Source organism: Schistocerca gregaria, chromosome X, assembly GCF_023897955.1.
Source record: "Schistocerca gregaria isolate iqSchGreg1 chromosome X, iqSchGreg1.2, whole genome shotgun sequence".
In the NCBI taxonomy this organism is placed as follows: Eukaryota; Metazoa; Arthropoda; class Insecta; order Orthoptera; family Acrididae; genus Schistocerca; species Schistocerca gregaria.
Genome location: NC_064931.1, coordinates 676,456,794 through 676,483,208, shown reverse-complemented (window position 1 = coordinate 676,483,208; position 26,415 = coordinate 676,456,794). Strand labels below are relative to the sequence as shown.

Below are 26,415 nucleotides of genomic sequence, written 5' to 3'. Positions count from 1 at the left end.
GTCAAGGGGCGTCCCGGCCAATGACGCCAAACGCTCATTTTTCATACCTCCATAGTATTTCACTGTTGGCATTACATATGATGGAGGACAACGTGTTCCAGGCATTCATCAAACCCAAACTCTTTCATCAGGTTGACCCAGAGTATGGCGTGACTCATCACTCTCAACCCTCGTTTCCAGTCATCCACTGTCCAGTGGCGTCGTTCTTTACATGGCCTCAAGCGTCACTTGGTATTGACTACAGAAATGTGTGGCATATGGGCATCTGTTCGGCCATTTAGTCCTTTCTTTTAACTCCCTATGCACAATCGTTTTGCTAACTGGACTGCTAGTAGCAGTCTGTAACTCACAAATGTTTCCAACCACTGATGTCACGACATTTTTTGCAAGCACCCTCCCTAACGCTCGATAGTCCCTGTCTGTCAGTACAGAGGCCTGCCCGATTTTGGCTTAACTGTGGTTTATCCTCTGCGTTTGCACTTCAGAGTCGCATCACCAACCGTCGACTCGGGTAGCTTTAGAAGGGTCGAAATGTCCCCGATTGATTTGGTCCCCGGATGACATCCAGTGACTCATCCTCATTCGAAGTCTCTTAGCTCTCCTGACGGACCCATTCTGCTGTTAGTGCTTCTCTACTGACAGCACAATACTTACATTGACGGATTCACATCTCGTGACATCTAGTGGCCCAGACACTTTTGAACAGATAGTGTATTTTTGATTGGACAGGCTGGAGACCTGAGACGACGAACTGGAGTCATGCCACATTTTTTGACTGCGCAGGCGCTGGAGCTGCTGGAGACGTGGGACCACGAGCTGGAGCACCGCCTGCTGTCGGGGTTGGGCATCCGCCTGTCGGAGGAGGGCAGCCCGCGGCCGGAGCGGCTTCGCCTCAGCACGCTGCTGTCGGCAACGGAGCGCGCGCAGGAGCACCAGCTGGACTCTGCGACGCGCCTCTGCCCCGACACGAAGACCGTCGCGCTCTCCAACGCCTGGCTGCCCTCCGAGGCCCTCTACAAGTTCATGCTCTTCGAGAACCTGTGCGCCCTCTCACTCACCAACTGTGATGGACTCACGCTCGACTTTGAAGCAGGCGTCCTACCACTGCTGTGTGTCATAGGCGGAAACCTGCAGAATCTTATTCTCTCCAATTTCACCTTCATTGATATCCTGGGTAAGTAGGTTTAAAGGTCACGCTGTCATCAACCCGAAGGTCAGTTTGAACACTACAGTGCGTTATCAGGCGCTACTCTACTGGAGGTGGTGCGTCACTCATTTCCTCTGACTTTAGTACTGACTTAAGCAGCCGTGGCCTACAGTTTAACATTGACTCTGAACTATCTACATCTATATCTACATCTACATCCATACTCCGCAAGCCACCTGACGGTGTGTGGCGGAGGGTACCTAGAGTACCTCTATCGGTTCTCCTTTCTATTCCAGTCTCGTATTGTTCGTGGAAAGAAGGATTGTCGGCATGCTTCTGTGTGGGCTCTAATCTCTCTGGTTTTATCCTCATGGTCTCTTCGCGAGATATACGTAGGAGGGAGCAATATACTGCTTGACTCCTCGGTGAAGGTATGTTCTCGAAACTTCAACAAAAGCCCGTACTGAGCGTCTGTCTTGCAGCGTCTTCCACTGGAGTTTATCTATCATCTCTGTAACGCTTTCGCGATTACTAAATGATCCTGTAACGAAGCGCGCTGCTCTCCGTTGGATCTTCTCTATCTCTTCTATCTACATCTACATCTACATCTACATTCATACTCCGCAAGCCACCCAACGGTGTGTGGCGGAGGGCACTTTACGTGCCACTGTCATTACCTCCCTTTTCTGTTCCAGTCGCGTATGGTTCGCGGGAAGAAAGACTGTCTGAAAGCCTCCGTGCGCGCTCGAATCTCTCTAATTTTACATTCGTGATCTCCACGGGAGGTAGAAGTAGGGGGAAGCAATATATTCGATACCTCATCCAGAAACGCACCCTCTCGAAACCTGGACAGCAAGCTACACCGCGATGCAGAGCGCCTCTCTTGCAGAGTCTGCCACTTGAGTTTGCTAAACATCTCCGTAACGCTATCACGCTTACCAAATAACCCTGTGACGAAACGCGCCGCTCTTATTTGGATCTTCTCTATCTCCTCCGTCAACCCGATCTGGTACGGATCCCACACTGATGAGCAATACTCAAGTATAGGTCGAACGAGTGTTTTGTAAGCCACCTCCTTTGTTGATGGACTACGTTTTCTAAGGACTCTCCCAATGAATCTCAACCTGGTACCCGTCTTACCAACAATTAATTTTATATGATCATTCCACTTCAAATCGTTCCGCACGCATACTCCCAGATATTTTACAAAAGCAACTGCTACCAGTGTTTGTTACGCTATTATATAATCATACAATAAAGGCTCCTTCTTTCTATGTATTCGCAATAATTACATTTGTCTACGTTAAGGCTCAGTTGCCACTCCCTACACCAAGTGCCTATCCGCTGCAGGTCTTCCTGCATTTCGCTACAATTTTCTAATGCTGCAACTTCTCTGTATACTACAGCATCATCCGCGAAAAGCCGCATGGAACTTCCGACACTATCTACTAGGTCACTTATATATATTGTGAAAAGCAATGGTCCCATAACACTCCCCTGTGGCACGCCAGAGGTTACTTTAACGTCTGTAGACGTCCATTGAGAACAACATGCTGTGTTCTGTTTGCTAAAAACTCTTCAATCCAGCCACACAGCTGGTCTGATATTCCGTAGGCTCTTACTTTGTTTATCAGGCGACAGTGCGGAACTGTATCGAACGCCTTCCGGAAGTCTAGGAAAATAGCATCTACCTGGGAGCCTGTAGCTAATAATTTCTGGGTCTCATGAACAAATAAAGCCAGTTGGGTCTCACACGATCACTGTTTCCGGAATCCATGTTGATTCCTGCAGAGTAGATTCTGGGTTTCCAAAAACGACATGATACTCGAGCAAAAAACATGTTCTAAAATTCTACAACAGATCGACGTCAGAGCTATAGGTCTATAGTTTTGCGCATCTGCTCGACGACCCTTTTTGAAGACTGGGACTACCTGTGCTCTTTTCCAATCATTTGAAACCTTCCGTTCCTCTAGAGACTTGCGGTACACGGCTGTTAGAAAGAGGGGAAGTTCTTTCGCGTATGCCTACTCTGTGTAGAATCGAATTGGTATTCCGTCAGGTCCAGTGGACTTTCCTCTGTTGAGTGATTCCAGTTGCTTTTCTATTCCTTGAACACTTATTTCGACGTGAGCTATTTTTTCGTTTGTGCGAGGATTTAGAGAAGGAACTGCAGTGCGGTCTTCCTCTGTGAAACAGCTTTGGAAAAAGGTGTTTAGTATTTCAGCTTTACGCGTGTCATCCTCTGTTTCAAAGCCATCATCATCCCGGAGTGTCTGGATATGCTATTTCGATCCACTTACTGATTTAACGTAAGACCACAACTTCCTAGGATTTTCTGTCAAGTCGGTACATAGAATTTTACTTTCGAATTCACTAAACGCTTCACGCATAGACCTCCTTAGGCTAACTTTGACATCGTTTAGGTTCTGTTTGTCTGAGAGGTTTTGGCTGCGTTTAAACTTGGAGTTAAGCTCTCTTTGCTTCCGCAGTAGTTTCCTAACTTTGTTGTTGAACCACGGTGGTTTTTTCCCGTCCGTCACAGTTTTATTCGGCACGTACCTGTCTAAACCGCATTTTACAATTGCCTTAAACTTTTTCCATAAACACTCAACATTATCAGTGTCGGAACAGAAATTTTCGCTTTGATCTGTTAGGTAGTCTGAAATCTGCTTTCTATTACTCTTGCTAAACAGATAAACCTTCCTCCCTTTTTTTATATTCCTATTAACTTCCATATTCAGGGATGCTGCAACGGCCTTATGATCACTGATTCTCTGTTCTGCACTTACAGAGTCGAAAAGTTTGGGTCTGTTTGTTATCAGACAAACTGGAGAGGCCTTCCGTTCAGCCCTCCGGAATGTCTTTCGCCCCCTGCCACACCTCGAGACGACCTCCCACTCTACCACAAGTGAGGGATCAGCCTCAATGTGGGCAGTATCCCGGGCAGCCACAGTCGTAGTCCGATCGAGGGATGCGTGGGACGAGCTGGCCGTCCCCGACAAACCCCCATCCGGACCCCCACAGTGATGCCCATTGGCAACAGCCTCAAGCTGTGTGACCGAAGCCAACACTGCCTGAAACTGGGAACGAAGGGATGCCAACTCAGCCTGCATCCGAACATAGCAGTTGCAGTCCCTATCCATGCTAAAAACTGTTGTGCAAAGAACGTCTGAATTAATCTACAGAGAGCACAAACAATTCGACACAAAATTTAAACGGTTATTAAAATACAAGAGTGCTTAGTAAATGCAGTAATGCTGCTACTTGCGTACTGCTGACACACTGCTTGGCGGCGGAAGGAGACTACGCGATTTTACACTATTCAGGTACTAAAAACGCGATGCTACAACTCTCAAGTACTATAATACGACCGAAATTTATTAATTAAACAATGCAAGTACCAAAAACACGCAAATAAATTAAGAATTAAACTATGTAACAAATGAGTGAGCTGGGAGTATACGACTTGCTGCTGCAGCTGCTTATCCAACGGCGGCAAGGAGCACACTGACTGACCAACCGACACTGGCCGTTCAAAAGAAAACAGAAGACAGACGACTACGCGAATTTACACTACTCAGGTACTAAAACTATCAACCCTATCTGGTAAGGATCCCACACTGCTGAGCAGTATTCAAGCAGTGGGCGAACAAGTGTACTGTAAACTACTTCCTTTGTTTTCGGATTGCATTTCCTTAGGATTTTTCTCATTGGCATCTGCTTTACCGACGATCAACTTTATATGATCATTCCATTTTAAATCACTCCTAATGCGTACTCCCAGATAATTTATGGAATTAACTGCTTCCAGTTGCTGACCTGCTATATTGTAGCTAAATGATAAAGGATCTTTCTTTCTACGTATTCGCAGCACATTACACTTGTCTACACTGAGATTCAATTGTCATTCGCTGCACCATGAGTCAATTCGCTGCAGATCCTCCTGCATTTCAGTACAATTTTCCATTGTTACAACCTCTCGATATACCACATCATCCGCAAAAAGCCTCAGTGAACTTCCGATGTCATCCACCAGGCCATTTATGTATATTGTGAATAGCAACGGTCCTACGACACTCCCCTGCGGCACACCTGAAATCACTCTTTCTGCGGAAGACTTCTCTCCATTGAAAATGGCATGCTGCGTTCTGTTATCTAGGAACTCTTCAATCCAATCACACAATTGGTATGATAGTTCATATACTCCTACTTTGTTCGTTAAACGACTGTGGGCAACTGCATCGAACGCCTTGTGAAAGTCAAGAAACACGGCATCTACCTGGGAACCCGTGTCTATGGCCCTCTGAGTCTCGTGGACGAATAGCGGGAGCTGGGTTTCACACGACCGTCTTTTGCGAAACCCATGCTGATTCCTACAGAGTAGATTTCTAGTCTCCAGAAAAGTCATTATACACGAACATAATACATGTTCCAAAATTCTACAACTGATCGACATTAGAGATATAGGTCTATGCTACAACTGAACATTTTTTCACACTAACAATAACTACCGGGAGTGAAACAGATAATAAATGACTAGGACTGGCTTGAACACCGTGCATGTGGGTCTGTAGTCTGGCACTTTACCACTGAAACACAAAGACACACAAGTAGGCTTATAGTTCCTCGTTATTTGCACTCTCAAAAAAGTGCGAGAGGCACGTCCAAACTTATGTCCACAGTATAGATAATTTTTTTTGATAAAAATGACATTCTGTTTACATAGTGGTACAATTAACATATTAGACACTTCTTTCTATTTTAGATTCAGTTAAGAAACAATAACAATCACAACCAGTTTTAGATGCACATTGGCCATCTACAGATTCTAAAGGTCAGAGATAATATTTGGTGCCAATTGGCGTAAGGATGAATTATCAGTGTTTACGTTACGTAGTCGTAGTTAGTATCACATTGCTTTTTTCACCAAATTTCGCATATGACGTGAGGGATCTCAAGATTGCCAATTTACATATGTTTCACAAACTGCAACATTTTCGCGAATAAAACAGTGATCCGAATATAGAATAAATTTCCTTTACTTTACGTCTATGTCCACAAAATTTTTGTCAACAGATTACCGGTTTCGGTCTATAATTACCATCTTCAGATCTGCAGCAAAATATTGGAAAACATGAATACATCAGCAGGTTGTCTACATTTTAAAACAATAAAATAGACCATAATGAAAGGTACTACTGACGTACATACACACATACATATACATTTGTGCGCTTTAAGTATGAAGAGGCATACCTGTTTTACAAAAATGGCGTAATGTACTAATGTACTGCAGCCATAGTGGCATAGTCAAATGTTAAAAACAAATTCAGCACCAGCATCGTCAAATATATATAAATAACATCATATGCAAGGATCATCTTGTCAGCAGCACTACTGTTCAAAACAAACTGTCGTACAGTAGCCACAAGATGTTTGTGGTATAAGTTCACCAGATGTCGCTACATCGAGTAAAATTGAAGTGATATCAGGCGTTCCCCAGGGAAGCGTCCTGGGATCTCTGCTGTCCGTGATCTACATAAATGACCTGGGTGACAATCTGAGCAGTTCTCTTAGATTGTTCGCAGATTATGCTGTAATTTACCGTCTAGTAAGGTCATCCGAAGACCAGTATCAGTTGCAAAGCGATTTAGAAAAGATTGCTGTATGGTGTGTCAGGTGGCAGTTGACGCTAAATAACGAAAAGTGTGAGATGATCCACATGAGTTCCAAAAGAAATCCGTTGGAATTCGATTACTCGATAAATAGTACAATTCTCAAGGCTGTCAATTCAATTAAGTACCTCGGTGTTAAAATTACGAACAACTTCAGTTGGAAAGACCACATAGATAATATTGTTTGGAAGGTGAGCCAAACGTTGCGTTTCATTGGAGGACACTTAGAAGATGCAACAAGTCCACTAAAGACACAGCCCACACTACACTCGTTCGTCCTCTGTGAGAATGTTGCCGCGCGGTGTGGGATCCTTACCAGGTGGGATTGACGGAGGACATCGAAAGGGTGCAAAAAAGGGCAGCTCGTTTTGTATTATCACGTAATAGGGGAGAGAGCGTGGCAGATATGATACACGATTTGGGATGGAAGTCATTAAAGCAAAGACGTTTTTCGTCGCGGCGAGATCTATTTACGAAATTTCAGTCACCAACTTTCTCTTCCGAATGCGAAAATATTTTGTTCAGCCCAACCTACATAGGTAGGAATGATCGTCAAAATAAAATAAGAGAAATCAGAGCTCGAAAAGAAAGGTTTAGGTGTTCGTTTTTCCCGCGCGCTTTTCGGGAGTGGAATGGTAGAGAGATAGTATGATCGTGGTTCGATGAACCCTCTGCCAAGCACTAAAATGTGAATTGCAGAGTAATCATGTAGATGTAGATGTAAGCATAATCAAGTCGTCAATGATTAACTGAACACCGTAACATAAAGGGGGGAGGGGGGGGGACAATCGGTAAAGTATGGAATGGGCTTATAAGATATAAGACGCATTACAGTAACAAAAACGATGAAATAAAACGCTACAAAAGTTAGACTGTTAATCTAAAAAGTAAAATAGCCTAGAAAGTAATACACATAATCAGCGCCCTCTGTTAGCGCTAACGCCAGAATTACGCATAGGCGAGAAGTGGATCGTGACCGCCAGAGGGCCCCTCGTACCCTGCGTCACGCCGTTGCAAGAAAAGAATGATACCAGTGCATGAACAAGATTATCTAGTTAATGCAGCGTATTATATATTATATAGTTAATCCAGTATATTATATAAACAGAGAAGGAACAATAGCCGTCCGTGGTGGCCGGGCGGTTCTAGGCGCTAGTCTGGAACCGCGCGACCGCTACGGTCGCAGGCTCGAATCCTGCCTCGGGCATTGATGTGTGTGATGTCCTTAGGTTAGTTAGGTTTAAGTAGTTCTAATTTCTAGGGGACTGATGACCTCAGAAGTTAAGTCCCATAGCGCTCATAGCCTTGTGAAGAATTTGAAGGAACAATAAAGTACTATAGTTATGCTCGCAACGTACGAAATCGAAGTAAATATGTAAGGCACTCTATTCTAGGTGAAACTATCAACAAACTACATATAACAGAGGCTTCGCTGATTAAAGTAAAACATTGTCAAACTAAAACAATGTAGCCACTCTGTACGAAATCGCTCTGCTAGTTGAGTAGTTTTGTTGGTTCTTTCTTTTTGCTTTATGAATTTCAAGCTTCTCTAACAACTTAAGGCCACGGCCTTTTTCCACTCTGTGTAGAGTACGCATACAATTCTCAGTGTTCCCTATAGTATGACCAGTTTCACATAAATGCTGTCCCAAAGCAGCTTTTGTTCCGTGGATGTTCTTTAAACCTAAAGTTAAAAGAGCGGCCCGTCTGATCGATATAGTATTTGCCACAGTTACCGCAGTTAATCCTGTACACTTCAGAGCCATCAAATTTGTCATACTTCCTTTCCAGTTTATGTTTTATTCGCCATTTTAGGGTGTTGTTAACCTGAAAGCCACATATGACATCAGCTTTTTAAAACACTTTTCTGTTTTCATGGAATTTTTGCCGTTAAATGTTATAGGAAGGGTTTTGTTCTTTCTTTACTGGTTCTATTCTGTGTGTGGGTGTGTGTGTGCCTGCTGTTTGTTATACGTTTCTTTAGCCTACTGTAGGGGCGTGACGTCATTTACAGATAAGCCGTTAGCTACCACAATCTGCTTTAAAATGCTGAGTTCTTTACGTATTTTGCTTTCGTCCAAAGGTAGACGAAGGAGCCGGTGAACCATGGAGGTGAAGAAGGCCATTTTATATCGGGGACGATGGCGTGAACTGCCAGTGATGACACTACCTGTACAAGTAGGTTATCCAAAAAAAATTGTCATTGAAGGTAAAATTTTTTTTAGCTAAGACAAATTCTAGAAATTCAATCAGTCCTGTACACTCTGCAGTAGTAATCTTGTTATGGGATAGGAGGTTACGCCCAATGATGTCAATAGTCTCTTTTACTGGGACATTACTGTAGAGGTTTTCTACATCCAAGGATGCTGATGTCACATTATTTGGTATATGTATATCCTTGATTGTATTTGCTAGCTCTTCACCTCCATGGTTCACCGGCTCCTTCGTCTACCTTTGGACGAAAGCGAAATACGTAAAGAACTCAGCATTTTAAAGCAGATTGTGGTAGCCAACGGCTTTTCTGTAAATAACGTCACACGCCCTTACAGTAGGCTAAAGAAACGTATAACATAACAGCACACACACACACACACACACACACACACACACACACACACACACACACCACACACATACACACAATAGAACCAATAAAAAAAGATAGAAAACCATTTCTTTGACATTTAATGGCAAAATGTACCTGCAAATAGAAAAATTGTTTAAAAACTCTGATATCATATGTGGATTTCAGGTTAACAGCACCCTAAAATGGCGAATAAAACATAAACTGAAAAGGAAGTATGACAAATTTGATGGCTTTAGAGTATACAGGATTGACTGCAGCAGCTGTGACAAATATTATATCGTTCAGACGGGCCACTCTTTTAACTTAAGTTTTAAAGAACATTCACAGCCACGGAACAAAACTGTTTTAGGACAGCATTTATCTCAAACTGGTTATTCTATAGGGAGTATTCAGAATTGTATACGTATTCTCCACATAGTGAAAAAAGACCGTGCTCTTAATTTGTTAGACGAGCTTGAAATTTATAAAGCAGAAAAGAAAGAACTAACAAAACTATTTAACTGGCAGAACGATTTCTTACCCATTGCCTACTTTGCTTTGATTGAATATGTTAAACTTTAATCACCTGTTTTTCCTGTGTGACATGGTACCACACAGCATCACCGGTCTTTCGCGGTCTAACTGTGTTCTGAGGCAGTAAATTCATCCACAGGGCAGCAACGCCGCGTCACTGCAATACACTTTTGGATGTGTGACGGTGGGACTGGGAGTCCTATACCACCCTCCAATGGTGATAGTACGACATCAGTCAGGCAGGAAAACGTACCCAACAGGGGCAGGTAGGGTGGGAAAGTATTGGCTGTAGAACGTGGGGCCAGTCCCGCTGAAGGATGTAGCCGCAGTGGGAGTGCCAGGTCTATCGTTAGCCAAGATCAGTATCTGAGTCCTCTTAGGATGGTAAGAGGAACCGGACGTTGATGCCAGCGGCGTGGAAGTGTGTCCCATGGACAGTGTCCCGCAGGGCATCCACTGTCTCATAGAGCCACCGCGCGTTATTACTTATGGTCCTCTTGAGGGGGACGAGATCCGTTTCCTCATAGAGAGTCACAATTCGCGTGAATGGTGGGGCGCGCAGGCTCCACTAGAGAGCCTTGCTCCTCAGGCGCTGCAACGTCTGCATCCTGGTGACACTAATCGTGGCCCATGCAGCGAAACCATACGTCAGGGCAGGCAGGATAACTGCTCAGTAGATGCGGAGCTTGGTATGCACGTGAAGTTCCCTATTGAAGAAGGGGTACAAAGCTCTAGTCAGCTTTTGCACCTTGTTGGCGACATACTCCACATGACAGTGGAATGGTAACTTGTGGTCCATCCGGACCCCTAGATAGGTGGACGTCGGGGACCAGGGCACCTGCACGCCTGCAATCGAAATATTGCGGCAAAGGACTGGGTGCCATTTCGTGAAATAAGACTGTCGTGGTTTTGGCGGCATTAAAAGTTATTTTGTTTGTCTGACACCAGGTGATTGTGGCATCCACCTGTCGCTGGTGACGAGCGATGATGGCGTCAGCGATACGGCCAGTGGTGTATAGTGCGCTGATGTCAGCATATTGTGCCAGGTGGCACTCGAGGATGACCGGCATATCATTCACATAGGTATTAAAAAGAATGGGAGACAGCACCGATCCTTGCGGAGTGCCCGCTGACAATTGGCGAATACCAGAACGCATTCGCCGTTGAGCCACTAGGAAACTCCTGCCGCAGAGGAAGTCATCCACAATCTTGCCATAGGTATCCGGTATAAGGGTCTGCGTCAGCATCTTGTGCACTAGGTTGTAGTGCCAGATCTTGTCGTAGGCGTTCTGCAAGTCCGAAATACGGGAGCTGGCGACTTGGCGGTGTTGAAGCCTTTGCTGACATGTTCAATGATTCGTAGGACCTGAAGTTCGGCAGAGTGGTGTGAAGTAAATCCAAACATTTCAGCTCGGATCGTCCCAGCCGCCGCTAGAGGTTGGGAAAGTCGGTGGGGGATCACGGATTCAAGGACCTTCGCCATGGTATTTAAGAGGCTGATGGGCCTGTTGATGGTAGAGACCATCGGGTCCTTGAACCGCTTGGAGATCGCAATCAGCTTGACTTGCTTCCACTGAGGGGGTAAAAAGCACGATATGAGACAACCGTTTAAAATTTTGGTGAACAAGATGAGAGGCGTATGCAGAAGGCCTCAAAGATGTTCATTTAAAATGCCGTCCAATCCAGGGGCTGAACGGCCACGTTTTTAATCTTTTTTTTTTCTTTATTGTAATTTCATTCCCCTGCCCGATATGGGCAGAGGAGAGCTGGCAGCAGCACAGTCCACCGCTCTTCAGCCGAATGGGTTTACAAAATACATGAAATGGGAACGCTTACAAAAAAAACGGGGGGATAAAAGGGGGACATAAAAACACAGTAAATGGAGATGATGGGAGTTAAAAGATACACTAATATGCACAGGGGGACAGCTAAAAAGTCGCCATAAAGTTAGAAGAACACAACTGGCAATTCACTGCGCACTTAAAAATCACTGGAGTCAAACACAAGTTAAAAAGTCGGCCACAGTATAAAAAATCACACGAATATACATGGACTACATACAGGTCGAGCAAAGAATTAAAATCACATCACTTGATGACAGTGTATAACGGCACCGAACACAACACTAACACAGCACACTTGATAATGAATAAAACCCTGGGAAGATCTGCCAGGGATGGGGGACAAGGAAGAATGGAAAAGGAGGGGAGAGCAAGAGGGATGAGGTGGGGAGTGCACCAAAGGGGAGCTGGGGATGGAAGGAACAGGAGAGGAAAACAAATGAGGAGGGGGTGCAGGGAGTCAGGGGGGAGGAGAAGACTTCCCTCTGAGAGAAGGAGGGGAGAGGAAATGGGGGGCCATGTGGAAGGGGAGAACAAGGTCAGGCTACAGTTGGTAGGAAGGGTAGATATGGTGAAGTTCAACATCCAGGAGGGGGAGATGCTGGAAATTGCCCTGATGAAGGAGATGGAGGGTGTGAAGGTGGAGAGAGGGAGCAATACAGCGATAGAGGTGTGGCAATGGGTGAGGGGTGTAGAGGAAGGAGGACACTGGGGGGGGGGGGGACAGTGTAAAGGATGTGGAGATGTTGGAGGGAAAGGAGGAGGTGGGAAAGGGGAGGACGCCATAGAGGAATCGTGTTGGGGGAAGGAAGGTGGATACAGAAGGCAAGAGGCAAGGCAGAGCACATCACATTCTAGAATTTGGAGGCCCTTTTTAAAAGCTGGGAGGGGGGAGGGGTGGAGATCCAGGAAACGCTGGACGGATGAGGGATTTGTAGGTGTGGAGAATGGTGGAAGGATGGAATCCCAATGTCTGGCCAGACAGGAGTTCCAGAAGGCAGAAGTGGGAATGGGCTTTCTGCTGGATGGTCAGGAGATGAGGGGTCCAGGTGAGGTGACGGTCCAGGGTGAGGGCAAGGTATCTCAGGGTGGGGGGTGATTGGGATTGGACAACCATAAATGGTGAGGTAGAATTTATGGAGATGGAGCGAGTGGGTGGTGCGACCTATGATGACTACCTAGGTTTTGGAGGGGTTGACACGAAGGAACCACTGGTTACACCAAGTGGTGAACTGGTCAAGGTCGGTTTGGAGGGTGCATTGGGCCTGTTGAAGAGTAGGATAGAGAGCCAGGAAGGTGGTGTCATCAACATGTTGGCGGAGGTGTACAGGTGGGGGTGGCTTGGGCATATCGGCAGTGTACAGGAGATAGAGGAAAGGGGAGAGGACGGAGCCCTGGGGGATGTCAGCAGTGGGATAAAAGAGACATGAGTTGGTGTCATGGAGGGTGACAGTTTTTAATCACCTTTTTCTTTCTTCTTTAATGTATTTAGATTCCCCCCCCCCCCCAGAGGGGGGCAGGCTGGCAGCAGTGTAAGAGTTAAAAAACATAATGGGAAGATGAACAATAAAAAGAGGTGATAAAATGGGGACTGTTTAAAACTGGTACATGGTGAAAAAGTTGTGAAGTTCAAAACTGGTTCAAATGGCTCTGAGCACTATGGGACTTAACTTCTGAGGTCATCAGTCCCCTAGAACTTAGAACTACTTAAACCTAACTAACCTAAGGACATCACACACATCCATGCCCGAGGCAGGATTCGGACCTGTGACCATAGCAGTCGCGCAGTTCCAGACTGTAGCGCCTAGAACCACTCAGCCAATCTGGCTGGCAAAGAGGTCAGTGATGCTGATTAAAAATAAACAGACAGACACAATTAAAAAACACAGCGACAGTCTAGTTTCTTTTTGCATCACTTTAAAAAGGGGGTGCACGACACTGAACACTCATGGAAAACACTGCACTATAGTGTACACAGGCATATGGCTGTCTGTGTGTGTGTGGGGGGGGGGGGGGGTGTTGGACCCAGACAGGTGAGAGGGGGAAAAGGGGGGAGCCGATGGAGGGAGAGGCCACATAAAAACTGGTGACCAGGGTGGACACGAGAAAGGAGTGGGGAAGACAGTGGAGGGGAAGGAAAAAGGACTCAAGGGGAGAGAATGGAGTCAAGGAGTGGGTAGGTGGAGAGAAAACAGAATGGAAGCGGGGAGAGGGGGCCTGGGAAAAGACAGAGGGATGGAGGGGGAGATGAGGGTCATAGTTGATAGGATGGATAAATGGAGGGAGAGAGGGGCATCGTCTGGGAAGGGGAGTTGGTGGAAGCCACCTCAGGAAACTAGATGAAGGGTGTAGAGGTGGAGGGTAGGGGGACACAACGGTGAAGGCGTTGCAGTGGGTGGGGATTGGAGAGGAGAGGAGTAGACGGGATGAAGGGGATCAAGTTGGCAGGACGTGTAGACGACATGGACATGTTCGAGGAAAAGGAGCAGATGGGGGACAGGAATCAGGTCATAGGGGATCCGTATGGTGGACAGAAGGCGTATACTGAAGGCGAGGTGGAGTGCATGGTGCTCGAGGATCTGGAGGGACTTATAGAATTTGGAGGAGGATATCCAAGCAGGACTGGCATAACAGAGGATGGGACAGATTAACAATTTGTAGGTGTGGAGGATGGTAGAAGGATTCAACCTCCATGTCCGGCCAGAGAGGAGTTACGACGGAGGCAGTTGTGGGCTTTGGAGCAGAGATGAGAGACCCAGGTGACATGATGATCAATCCAAGGTAGATGAGGATGGGGAAGACTTGGACAGGATGAGCGCAGATGGTAAAGGAAAAATGAAGGAGCTGGAAGGAGCGAGTGGTAAGACCTATGATGATTGCCTGGGACTTGGAAGGATTGATTTTGAGGAGCCACTGGTTACACCAAGTGGCAGAAAGATCAAGATGATTCTGGAGAAGGCGTTGGGACCATTGAACAGTAGGAGTGAGGGCAAGGAAGGCGGCGTCATTGGCATGCTGCAAGAGATGGACCAGAGGGGGGGGGGGGGGGGGAGTGTTTGGGGCATATCTGCTGTGTACAGAAGGTAGAGGAGAGGGGAGAGGACGGAGCCGTGGGGCACACTCACAGAGACGTAGAAGGTGTGGGAATCAGCTTAATGGATGGTAACATAGGAGGAGTGATGGGAGAGAAAGGAGGCAATCAGACGGCCATAGTTGACAGGAAGGGTGTAGGTCTTGAGTTTAAACAGGAGACCGGGAAGCCATACACAGTCATAGGCCTTTTTGAGGTCTAGGGAGACAAAAATGGTGAAGCGACAGCAGTTACGCTGGAGGGAGAGAAGATAAGTGAGGCGTAAAAGTTGGTCATCCACAGAGAAGGAAGGTCGAAAGCCACATTGTGTGTTGGGGAGGAGGTGGAGTGGTGGAGGTGGTGATGGATGTGCTGGGTAAGGCTGGATTCCAAGAGCTTGCTGAACACTAAGGTGAGACATATAGGGCGATACAAAGAGGCATCAGATAGAGTCTTGTTGGATTTGGAGAACATCAGGATATGGGAGGTTTTCCACAGGTCGTGGTACAAGCCAGTGGCAAGGATTATGTTGTAGAGGACGGCATGGACTGCAAGGAAAGAGGAAGTCAGTGTTCGTGATATCGGTAAGTAATGCAGTCGTGGCCAGGAGCGGTGTTGCGTTTAGTGCAGAGTGTGAAGCTGATGTCTTGTGGTGATGGGAGTGTTAAGTTCTAATGGTGGTGTGTGGCCCAAGTACTGGAAGCTAGGAGCAAGGGGAGGAGTGGAGGTATCCCTGCGTTCGATGATGTTGGGGAAGAGGGAATAATCAAACTGGGGATCATCTGGAATGGAAAAGACATTGGATAGGTGGAAGGCAAAGTGGTTGGCCTTACTGAGGTTGTCAGGAAAGGGATGGTCATCAAGAAGGAGAGGGTACCGTGGGGTAGGGCGGTTCCCAGTAAGGCAGTATAAAGCAAACACTACTTGGAAGAGTTTATTGGCAGCATGGCGTTGAGTTGTGTGCATGTTTGTCGCCAGGCATGGCACTTCTTTGCAGTAAGCATGTTGCGGATGTGTCGTCGTAATTGCCGGTGACAGGTGAGTGTGTCCCAGTCACGAGAGCAGAGGAAGGATCGGTAGAGGTGAAGGAATTCACAAAGGAGAAGGGCGGCCTGTGGGGACAGGGCCGGGCAGTGAGTGTGGATAGCTTTGGTAGGGATATGGGTGATGACGGCATCAGGCAAGGTGTCATGGAAGAAGTTAGTGGTTCGGGAGATGAAAGTGGGAGATTGGAGGGTAGGGTGATGGCGTTCGAGCTGGGTGTGTGTGGAGTCCCAGTAGGCATTCCAGTTGGCACAGGAGTAGTCGTGGACAAATTTAGGAGAAACGTCAGGGTAAGGAATGGGGGGGGGGGATGGCGACCATCAGAGATAGTGATGACAGGGGCATGGTCACTGCCAATTAGGTCAAGGACATGTGCAGTGACACACCCAAGAAAGTTGGGAGATGCTAGGTTCACTGAGGGAGTGGAGTTGGATTCGGGTCATGTGTGTTGGGGGAGGGGACCAAGTCTCGCTGGAGGGTGGTGATAAGCCGATGCCACAACTGGAGTTCGGCAGGAGCATGGCTGTGGATATTGAGATCTGTGGAAACTATGTGGGTACAGAAGGTGTGGTCAATGTGGGCCAGGAAATCGTATGGGATGGGGGTACAAGGGCACATGTGATGGTAAGGGTGGGGAAGAAGAGGATGCTTGGCAGGATTGTTGAGGAGAGATTGGGGCCAAACAGGTAGGTGCTTGAGGTGGCTGATAACAACCCCGCCACATTCCAGGGGGAATGGGTTATCAGTGCAGTGGAGGGTGTAAGGAGCTGTGAAGATGGAGATATTGGGCTGAAGGAAGGTTGCATTTAGGATGAAGGCATCTACATGATGTCATTGGAGGATGTGGACGAAGAGGAGTTCGTGGGTGGGCAGGGAGTGAATATTATGGTAAAGGATGCTGTAATGTTGTCACCCGATGGTAGGGGAGATTTAGACCAGGGTCATGAGGGGTATGAAGGTGAAGTGGACCTGGTTGTGGGAGTATGTTGCATAAGTGGTGAGGTGTAAGATGGAATGAGCAGCAAGGGCGATTTGGGAAAGGGTGTGTGGGCTTTGGAAAGGGCGGATGTTTTGGAGGACTATGGTGACAAAACGGATGATGTCCTCTGCAGTAGGTGGAAGGTGGAGCAAGTTGTTTGGATGGATGGAGTCATCGAAGGGGCAGACAGGGATGGTGAGCTAAGGGTGATGGGAGGAGGTTTTGCTTTACATTTCGAGGAGGTTCATTACAGGTATTAAAGGAGGGGGAGAGACAAGGTTTGGCCAGTTCTTCAAGAAGTGGAAAGCCTTGCAGTGGGGATGGGTAAGAGGACTCTTGCAGGCAGCAGTGACATGATCATCGTACTTCAGGCAGTGTTGGCAGTGGTAGGATTGGAGGGTGTAATGAGAGGGGTCCACTTTATGACGTCTATTGTATATTAGGGCTCCCTCTGTAAGGAGGTGATTGATGGAGGAGACGGATTCAATGAAGAGGCACATTGGGTAAGTCAGTCCGGCATAGTTAAAGATGCGACAGGCCGAGCAGATTTCCATGTTGGGATGGGAATTTAGTTCCAAAAACACCTCAGCTTCCGTGACCATGGGGCTAAGCTCTGTGATCATGGCAGTGAAGGTTGGTGGATGTCGGGAGGTTGAGGCTGTAGGGGAGAGGGTGGGGTGTTGTAGGGAGTAAGGGTGGCTTGTGGGCCAAATTTAATATATGGGATTTTGGAGAGGAGATCGGTGTGGAAGGAAGCATTGGGGGATTTAATGAGGACTGAATGAAAAGGGAGATTGGGGCATTGGGGAAGTAGTTACGCATGGCCAGGGTGCGGATGCAGGCATTGAGGAATTGAGGGTCAAGATTGGAGAGGACAAAGGTGTGGGTAGAAGGGATTGTAGGGGTGGGGGCCGAGGTCGCATCCATGGGGGTGGGTGTGTCGCAGGGATCAGGGGCTTTCTTTGTGGAGACAGTGGAGGCGGCATCAACATTAGGGCGTTTAGCAGTTTTCTTGGACAAGGCAGGGTGGAGAGGGGCTTGGGTAAGTGTCAGGTCCTCCTTGGGGATGGGTATTGCAGTGGATTGGGGCATGGGTGTTACAGAGACTGTGGTGCAGCGAGCGAAAATCCGTGCTGGCTGGGAGCCTGTCATAGGAGGTACAGTAAGTGGTGGGAAGCCTATAGATGGCGATGGGGCGACAGCTAAGGGTGAGGGAGAGTCAGAGAAGTGACAGCCGAAAACGATGCAGGAGTGGGGTGGACAGGAGGGAAGGGAGGACAGGGCTGGGGGCAGCAGATGAGCTCCATGTGATTGTTCCTGGAGCAGGGAGGTGAAAATGGAGGAGGTGGGGGGGGGGGGGTGACGTGGTGGTGGTGTACAAGTAGGGGGTGGAGATGGTGATGGTGGTGATGGCAGTGGCAAAGAGGACAGTGGCGGCGGCGAAGGATGATGGCGGTGGTGGCAGCAAGGGAGTCTTCAGCGAGAGGGGATGGCAGTGCCTCCGGCAGGCAGTGAAGGTGGTCTGGTGAAGCTCTCTGGGCAGAGGCTGGATGACGACAGCAAAAAGGGTGGCCCAGGAACCTCGGCTGGCGGCAACAGCAATGGCGGTGGTGAGCTCCAGGCAGCGGCTAACAGGCAGGCAGGTAGGCAGGCAGACGAACGACAGCGGATGGTGGACAGATGACAGAGACTGGCCGGCAGCAAGGCAGGCAGGCAACACCTACAGGTGGTTCGAAACTGTAGATTACACCCTGAGTGTACCCCAGGCAGTATAATCTGTAGACTTCAAGGGATGCTTAATCACCTTTTTTTTCTTTATTGTAATTTCATTCCCCACATGGGCAGGAGAAGGCTGGCAGCAGCACAATCCACCGCTCTTCAGCCAATTGGCTTTACAAAAATACAGAAGGGTATTTACATAAAAGGGAGGATAAAAAGGGGGACATAAAAAAACACAGTAAATGGAGATGATGGGAGTTAAAATATACATTAAGATGGGGACATGCACTGGGGGGACAGTTAAAAAGTCAACATAAAGTTAAAAGAACACAACTGGCAAATAAAAGGGCACTTAAAAAAAACTGGAGGCAAACACAAGTGAAAAGTCAGCCACAGAATAAAAATCACTCAGAGCACGACACTTAAAAATCCACTGGAAATGACGGAGCACTCATAAAGAATAAAAAACCGGTGGTAGGAACCTGCCCAAGGACTGCAGGCTGGAGAGGAGGGAAAACGTGGGGAGGAAGGTACGGTTGGGGGGGGGGGGGCTGGGGTAGTGGGAGGAAGAGGTAAAAATGGGATCAGGAGGCAAACCAAGAGGCAGGAGACAGGCAGAGCAGGAGATGAAGAAGGAAGACAAGGCAGGAGGGGGTGCAGACACATTGAAAGGGAGCACAGGAGAGGAGCAGTGTAGGAGGGGGAAAACCGCTCAGTAGAATGGAGTGGGAGGAGAGGGAGCCCTGAGGAAGAGGCAGGAGGAAGGAGGGGTTGGAGGAGTTGGTAGGAGGGGAGGTCGTCAGTGTGGAGCTCATCATCCGAGAGGGGTAGGTGCTGGAAGTTGGGTTGAGAAGGGAGATGGAGGGTGTACATATGGGGAGAGGACGGGACACAATGCTAAAGGCATGGCAATGGGCTGGGGGTGGAGAGGAAGGGGGACACCATGGGGGGTGGGGCAGCGATCGATTCAGAGGACAATATACAGAAATACAGGGTGCGGATTTGTTCAAGATAAACGAAAAGGTGGGGGAAGGGGATGAGGTAATAGGAAATGTGCATGGAGGACGGAAGGCGGAGTGCATGTCAATATAGGATTTGGAGGACTTAATAGAACCTGGGAGGGGTGGAAATCCAAGTGACACTAGCATAACTGAGGATCGCCTGCATCAAGGATTTGTAGGTGTGAAGGGTGGTGGAAGGATGCAGTCCCCATGTCTGGCCAGACAGGAGTTTCAGGAGGTGGAGTCTGTTGTGGGCTTTGTGTTGGAATGTAAGGAGATAGGGAGTCCAGGTGAGGTGGCAGTCGAAGGTGAGGCCAAGGTATTTCAGGATAGGAGTGGGGTGAATAGGACGACCATAAATGGTTAGTTAGAAATTATGGAGCTGGATCTTGGAGAGGTTGATATGAAGGAACCACTGGTTGCACCAAGTGGTGAACTGGTCAAGGTGGGTTTGTAGGGTACATTGGGACCGTTGAAGGGTAGGATAAAGGGCTAAGAAGGCGGTGTCGTCAGCAATTTGGAGGAGACGAACAGGCGGGGGAGGTTTGGGCATATCAGCAGTGTACAGGACATAGGGAAGAGGGGAAAGCTCGGAGCATTGGGGCACGCCGGTGCAGGTATAGAAGGTGTGGGAGTTGGAATTGTGGATAGTACATAGGAGGGACGACAGGAGAAGAAGGAAGCAACGACATGGACGAAGTTGATAGGGAGAGCATAGGTCTGGAGTTTGATGAGGAGCCAGGGATACCAGACATGGTCGTAGATGTCCTGGAGAAGCCACACTGGGTAAGGGGAAGGAGGTGGTGCTGGTTAAGGTGGCAGGGGATGGTCTCGAAGACCTTACTGAACATGGAGGTGAGGCAGATGGGACGATAGGAAGAGGTATCAGAGAGGGGTTTGTTGGGTTTAGGAAACAGCAGGACATGGAAAATCTTCCACAGGTCGGTAGTAAAGCCGACAGTTACAATTTGTGTGAACAAATCCCGTATTCACGAAGAGAAACAGATAATCACTTCTGAGCTACCTTGGTATAATTCTGGTGCTCTGTTGTGTAAGTTATTCACAGATACACAATCAATAGCCTTTAATTCTTGACTGCATTATAAAATGCTTGGTTCCCCTCTACTGTAATGCATCCACATGTTTCTCAAATGTGATGTGTGCTGCCATCTGTTGACTATGCTTGGAATCATTGTTACTGTATGAAAGAGCATGCATTTAACTTCCCAAAGAGTGCGTGCGTACTCTTTGCGGCACAGCTGCAGATATGTGTCATCTTAGCTGTACTTTGGAGCCTGAAGCGTAGATCTTGTTTCAGAATGACCTCAAATTAAGTATGTAAATCGGACAGAAGCTCATCTTTTCTAAAGATCTCCGGGCAACGAATCGAAAATACAGAAATCAAACGAAAGGTTGCCTCTGTTTTTGGAACGAAGGAGTCTGCTTTAAGGAAAAGACTGAAAGTTGTGACTAGAGAATATATTTTTGGCGTTTTCTAGTTAAACGTCCAACATAAAAATAAATTGGCTATGACCAAAATATCCTTATTATTGGCTGCGTTTTCTTTTAGAGCACTTACCAGCGCCACTGAGATGTTTAAAAAAGATGTTCTCGGATGAGATGGAAAAGGAATGAGGAAATCGCCCCAGAGAGCTTGATGCTAGGTTCTACAATATCAGCTGGAAGCAGATCATGAAATTGGCATATGAGCACGCAAAGGCTAACGAGTTAAAACAATTTAAAGCCATTATGACTATATTTCGACCGTGACTGTATCAAAAATTATGAAAAAGTTTATTTAAATAATGTTTCGGGGAATACCCCATCTTCAGGCTCAAAGGCCTTACAATGTTAAAATATGTTTTTGTAAGGCCTTTGAGCCTGAAGATGGGGTATTCCCCGAAACATGTTGCTCAATAAATAATACAGTAGTAACAAATTTTGTGACTGGTAGCGGTTATTTAAATAAACTTTTTCATAACGAGTTAAATCTCCGCATCAGTGAGGACACAAAGGCAGCTGGACAACACTCGGCTCAAGATTTCTGCAAAAGGCACCGTCTTACACTTCAAACTCCAGAGAAATGCAGTGTAGGTAGAAGTACTGGATTCAATAAAACCGAAACCAAGCGTTTTAAAAAAAAATTAAGCAGATAGTAGAAGAGAAACAGTACCTTGCTCATGGCATCTATAACATGGATGAGATAGAAATACCTTCTATTCCAAACAAGATCCCAAAGGACATGAGACCAAAAGGAAGGTTGGTCAGCAAATAGAGGTTCAAATGGCAGGATTCGAACCTGCGACCGTAGCGGGCGTGCGGTTTCAGACTTAAGCACCTAGAACCGCTCGGCCACATCGGCCGGCTGCTGATAGAGGCCAGTCACAGTTGTCAATGCAACGAATCCTGTCGATTTCTTCAAGCAATAATTTTTCGATGAAAGAGAATGAAACCCGAGCTCTTCAAAGTTGCTCCTAAAGCAACTCTCTCCCCGATCTCAGACAGTGCTTTCATAAACTCTGGTCTGTTTATCTACTGGCTAAAGCACTTTAGTGACTTTGGCAAGCTTGCCTAGTCCTTTTGATACTCGACAATCGCATGTCACATTGCAGTCTTCAAGCTGTCCTCCATTGTAGAGATCATCACATAACTTTGTTATCTCTACCATCCCACGCTAGTCATAAGCTTCAGCCCATAGACTGTGGCCTATTTGGACCATTGAAAATTGAATACGCAGCTGAGGCTGAAAAATGAATGCATAACCACCCAGGGACTGCAATTACAAAGAATGACATCCGCCTGGTTTTTCCTAATGCCAGTGAAGGCGTTACCACTCACTCCATGCAATAGGCATATACAGAGCCGTCTTTAACCTATTGGAGGCTCTGGGCACATTAGGATAATGGGTCCCCTGTGACCGCGACAGAGCACTATTTTGTTAGAACAGACAAAGAAAGTAGGTAAGCGAGGCTCTAGATATATTTTTACTTCCTTTTTACATTTGGAAATGTGTCTTCAATTTTCTTTGCTTTCAAAAGGTGGTTATTTCCAATGTGCTATTAGTTCCCCAATTTTTAAGTTAAAGAACTGTTAAATGCAGACATTCTGTTTCCAACACTTGCTCGTTAATGTCTTCACAATAAATTTCAAAAAATTATTTGCAACTTTGTCTCAGCTCTTCGGAATTCATTTTTCAAGTGAAAAATAAACCAAAAAGTTGATTAATATTCTCATACGAACTTAATCGCTGTTTCAGATGAATGCTCAGAGTACCAGCTGTGAGAAGAAACATTCTGCTTTGAATTTCTCTTTTCCATTAAGTTGCACTGACGGTGCAGAGCCATCTAAAGCTCTGGCGCGAGCTTTTACGTTTTGTTCTTTGACATAGATCCTTGTAATCAGATTCCTGATTTCCTTCTTTGGCAGACGATTCGAAATCATCAAATTTATCCCTGAGGTTTATGATAAAATCACCAAGTGGAGCGAGAAAATAATTTGCAACGTGCAGTGTTATTGTTTCTTTATGAAGATAATTACTTGTTTTTTTTTATATATTCTTTCCAATACAGAGCTCCAAATTTCCGTTAGTATAATAAATTCTAGTTTTCCCATTTTTCTGGACATGCTAAGGACTTCGACTCTAGTTTCTCTTGCCTGTTCTGTATCTTGTGCGATGGACATCAAAGTTTCTATAATTTGTTTATGACCTTCATATAAGGCACTTACTGCATCAGCTTGGGCTGATTCTCTGGTTTGTGAAAGTCCTTTAACATCTCTTTCTGAACCTAAATGTTCTATCAATATATTGCATCGGTGGGTAGACCTTGACAAAAAGTTGTACACTTTCACAACCGTTTCAAAAAACTTTGTTGCCTCTGATACACACCCAGCAGCTTGGAGACCTACAAAGTTTAGTGAATGTCTCGCACATAGTAAAAAGGTGGCAAATTCACAATTCTCTTTGAGTCTTGCTTGTAGACCAGTATTCTTCCCCGACATATTTGAAGCACTGTCGTAGGTTTTTCCTCTGCAATCTTTTATGGGAATATCATGACTCTCTTTAAAAAAATCAAGATGGTATCCGTTAAATACTCACACTTATGGTCTTTAATAAGTATACATTTCAGGAAGTTTTCAACAGAACCACTGTCTCTTATGGACCGAATTATAAAGATTAGCTGGTCAACATGAGACAGATCGGGCGTACTGTCAACGCTCATGGAAAAATACTTTGCTAATTTAATTTCATTCATAATTTTTGGGAACTGTATTCTCATTACATCAATAAACTCATTGCAGATATTCGTTGATAAATAAGAAGTGTTACCTGTTCCAAGATTCCCAAATTTTTGTAAGTGATCTGCAAGAAATTGATCGAATTCACTCAATTCCACACATTCCATATAATTTCCATTGTTGAGAGATACTAGTCTTTCATTGTCACCGCGAAATGGCAGCCCTCTCGACGACAAAAATTTTACAGCAGCTACAATCCAGTGAAGTACACTTCTCTAGTAATCCACTTCTTTTTCATACTGAGATAATAAGGCTTTATCTATTCTATCAACTGCTTTACTTCGTGCCAGATAAGTCATCAATGATATCCTATGTGCTGGGCTATTTTCGTGTGTAAAAATTATGCGATTAATATGCTTCCAGTCATTACATCCACTCGGAGAGTATAGATTTACATCAGAAGGGTTAAATAAGCGGCATGAAAAACAAAGTACAGTGTTTTTGGAAGGCGAGTACAACAACTATTACTTTAGGCGCTGTCACTGTTTTTTTTTTCATTTTGCGGATAAATAATGCTTCGTTAAAATACCTAGTTACTGATTTATTGGCATTTCCAGCAAAGTACTTAAAGCTTGTTCCCCACAGATAAGTAGGATTCTCAGCCACGTATGTAATAGCTCTTTGGAGCAGGGTGTTTTCCCTGATAGACTGAAATATGCCATTGTAAAACCATTGCATAAAAAGGGGGATACGTCGGATGTCAACAACTACCGCCCAATCTCTCTTCTGACAGCTCTATCAAAAATTTTTGAGAAAGTAATGTATTCAAGAGTAGCCTCCCATATTTGTAAAAATAAAGTACTAACAAAATGTCAGTTTGGTTTTCAGAAAGGCTTTTCAACAGAAAATGCTATATATGCTTTCACTGATCAAATATTAAATGCTCTGAATAACCGGACATCACCCATTGGTATTTTTTGTGATCTCTCAAAGGCCTTTGATTGTGTAAATCATGGAATTCTTTTAGATAAGCTAAATCATTATGGTTTGAGTGGGGCAGTGCACAAATGGTTTAATTCATACTTAACTGGAAGAATGCAGAAAGTTGAAATAAGTGGTTCGTGTAATGTTAAAACAACAGCTGATTCCTCAAACTGGGGTGCTATCAAGCACGGGGTCCCACAGGGTTCGGTCTTAGGTCCTTTACTGTTCTTGATATACATTAATGACTTACCATTCCACATTGATGAAGATGCAAAGTTAGTTCTTTTTGCTGATGATACAAGTATAGTAATAACATTCAAAAACCAAGAACTAAGTGATGTAATTGTAAATGATGTTTTTCACAAAATTATTAAGTGGTTCTCAGCAAATGGACTCTCTTTAAATTTTGATAAAACACAGTATATGCAGTTCCGTACAGTAAATGGCACAACTCCAGTAATAAATATAGAATTTGAACAGAAGTCTGTAGCTAAGGTAGAATTTTCAAAATTTTTAGGTGTGTCCATTGATGAGAGGTTAAACTGGAAGCAACACATTGATGGTCTGCTGAAACGTCTGAGTTCAGCTACGTATGCTATTAGGGTTATTGCAAATTTTGGTGATAAGAATCTCAGTAAATTAGCTTACTATGCCTACTTTCATTCACTGCTTTCGTATGGCATCATATTCTGGGGTAATTCATCGTTGAGTAGAAAAGTATTCATTGCACAAAAACGTGTAATCAGAATAATTGCTGGAGCCCACCCACGGTCATCCTGCAGACATCTATTTAAGGATCTAGGGATCCTCACAGTAACCTCACAGTATATATATTCCCTTATGAAATTTGTTGATAATAATCCAACCCAATTCAAAAGTAATAGCAGTGTGCATACCTATAACACCAGGAGAAAGGATGATCTTCACTATGCAGGGTTAAATCTGACTTTGGCACAGAAAGGGGTAAATTATGCTGCCACAAAAGTCTTTGGGCACCTACCAAACAGCATCAAAAGCCTGACAGATAGCCAACTAACATTTAAAAATAAATTAAAAGAATTTCTAGATGACAACTCCTTCTACTCATTGGTTGAATTTTTAGATATAAACTAAGTAAAAAAAAAAACTTAATCATTAGTGTCATGCAATATTTTGTGTAATGTATTTTCTTGTACAGACATCTTTTATTAACCTGACACGTTCCACATCATTACGAAGTGTCGTATTCATGATCTATGGAACAAGTATTAATCTAATCTAATCTAATCTAATCTTACCATCGTTGTAGGTTGTGGATGCCTCGGAAAAGTCAGAACCTTCATTTTGAAAAGATACGTGTCCCTAACGAAAAAAATTTCGCGATTCCTTTCTCTAAAATTTTCGTCAAAATAATCAGCGGAATCGTGTGATATTTCTTCTGGGTTGGAAAACTGTTGTTCAAGTGACACTGTTGTCGGTGTTGGTGAAGTCACCGAAGTTGTTGCACTTTCGTCGTAGGGACACTCGCTTCAGTCTCGATTCAGTCTATTTTCCTAAATCGATAGAAATCTGAAATTCGTGTACAACACAAATATTGGGAAATTCCTGCAGCCGGGCTGGGTAGCCGAGCGGGCTTGGGC

The 26,415-nt window shown here is 45.4% G+C and overlaps 1 protein-coding gene across 2 annotated transcripts in view; it reads left to right on the top strand.

The window, feature by feature from the left end:
* Nucleotides 1-26,415, top strand: part of LOC126298749 (uncharacterized) — a 527,298-nt gene that overhangs the window by 484,140 nt on the left and 16,743 nt on the right. For both annotated transcript variants that reach the window (XM_049990194.1, XM_049990195.1), the window contains exon 5: nt 784-1,174. In XM_049990194.1, coding sequence (XP_049846151.1) covers nt 784-1,174 — 391 coding nt within the window. The remainder of the gene's footprint in view (nt 1-783; nt 1,175-26,415) is intronic.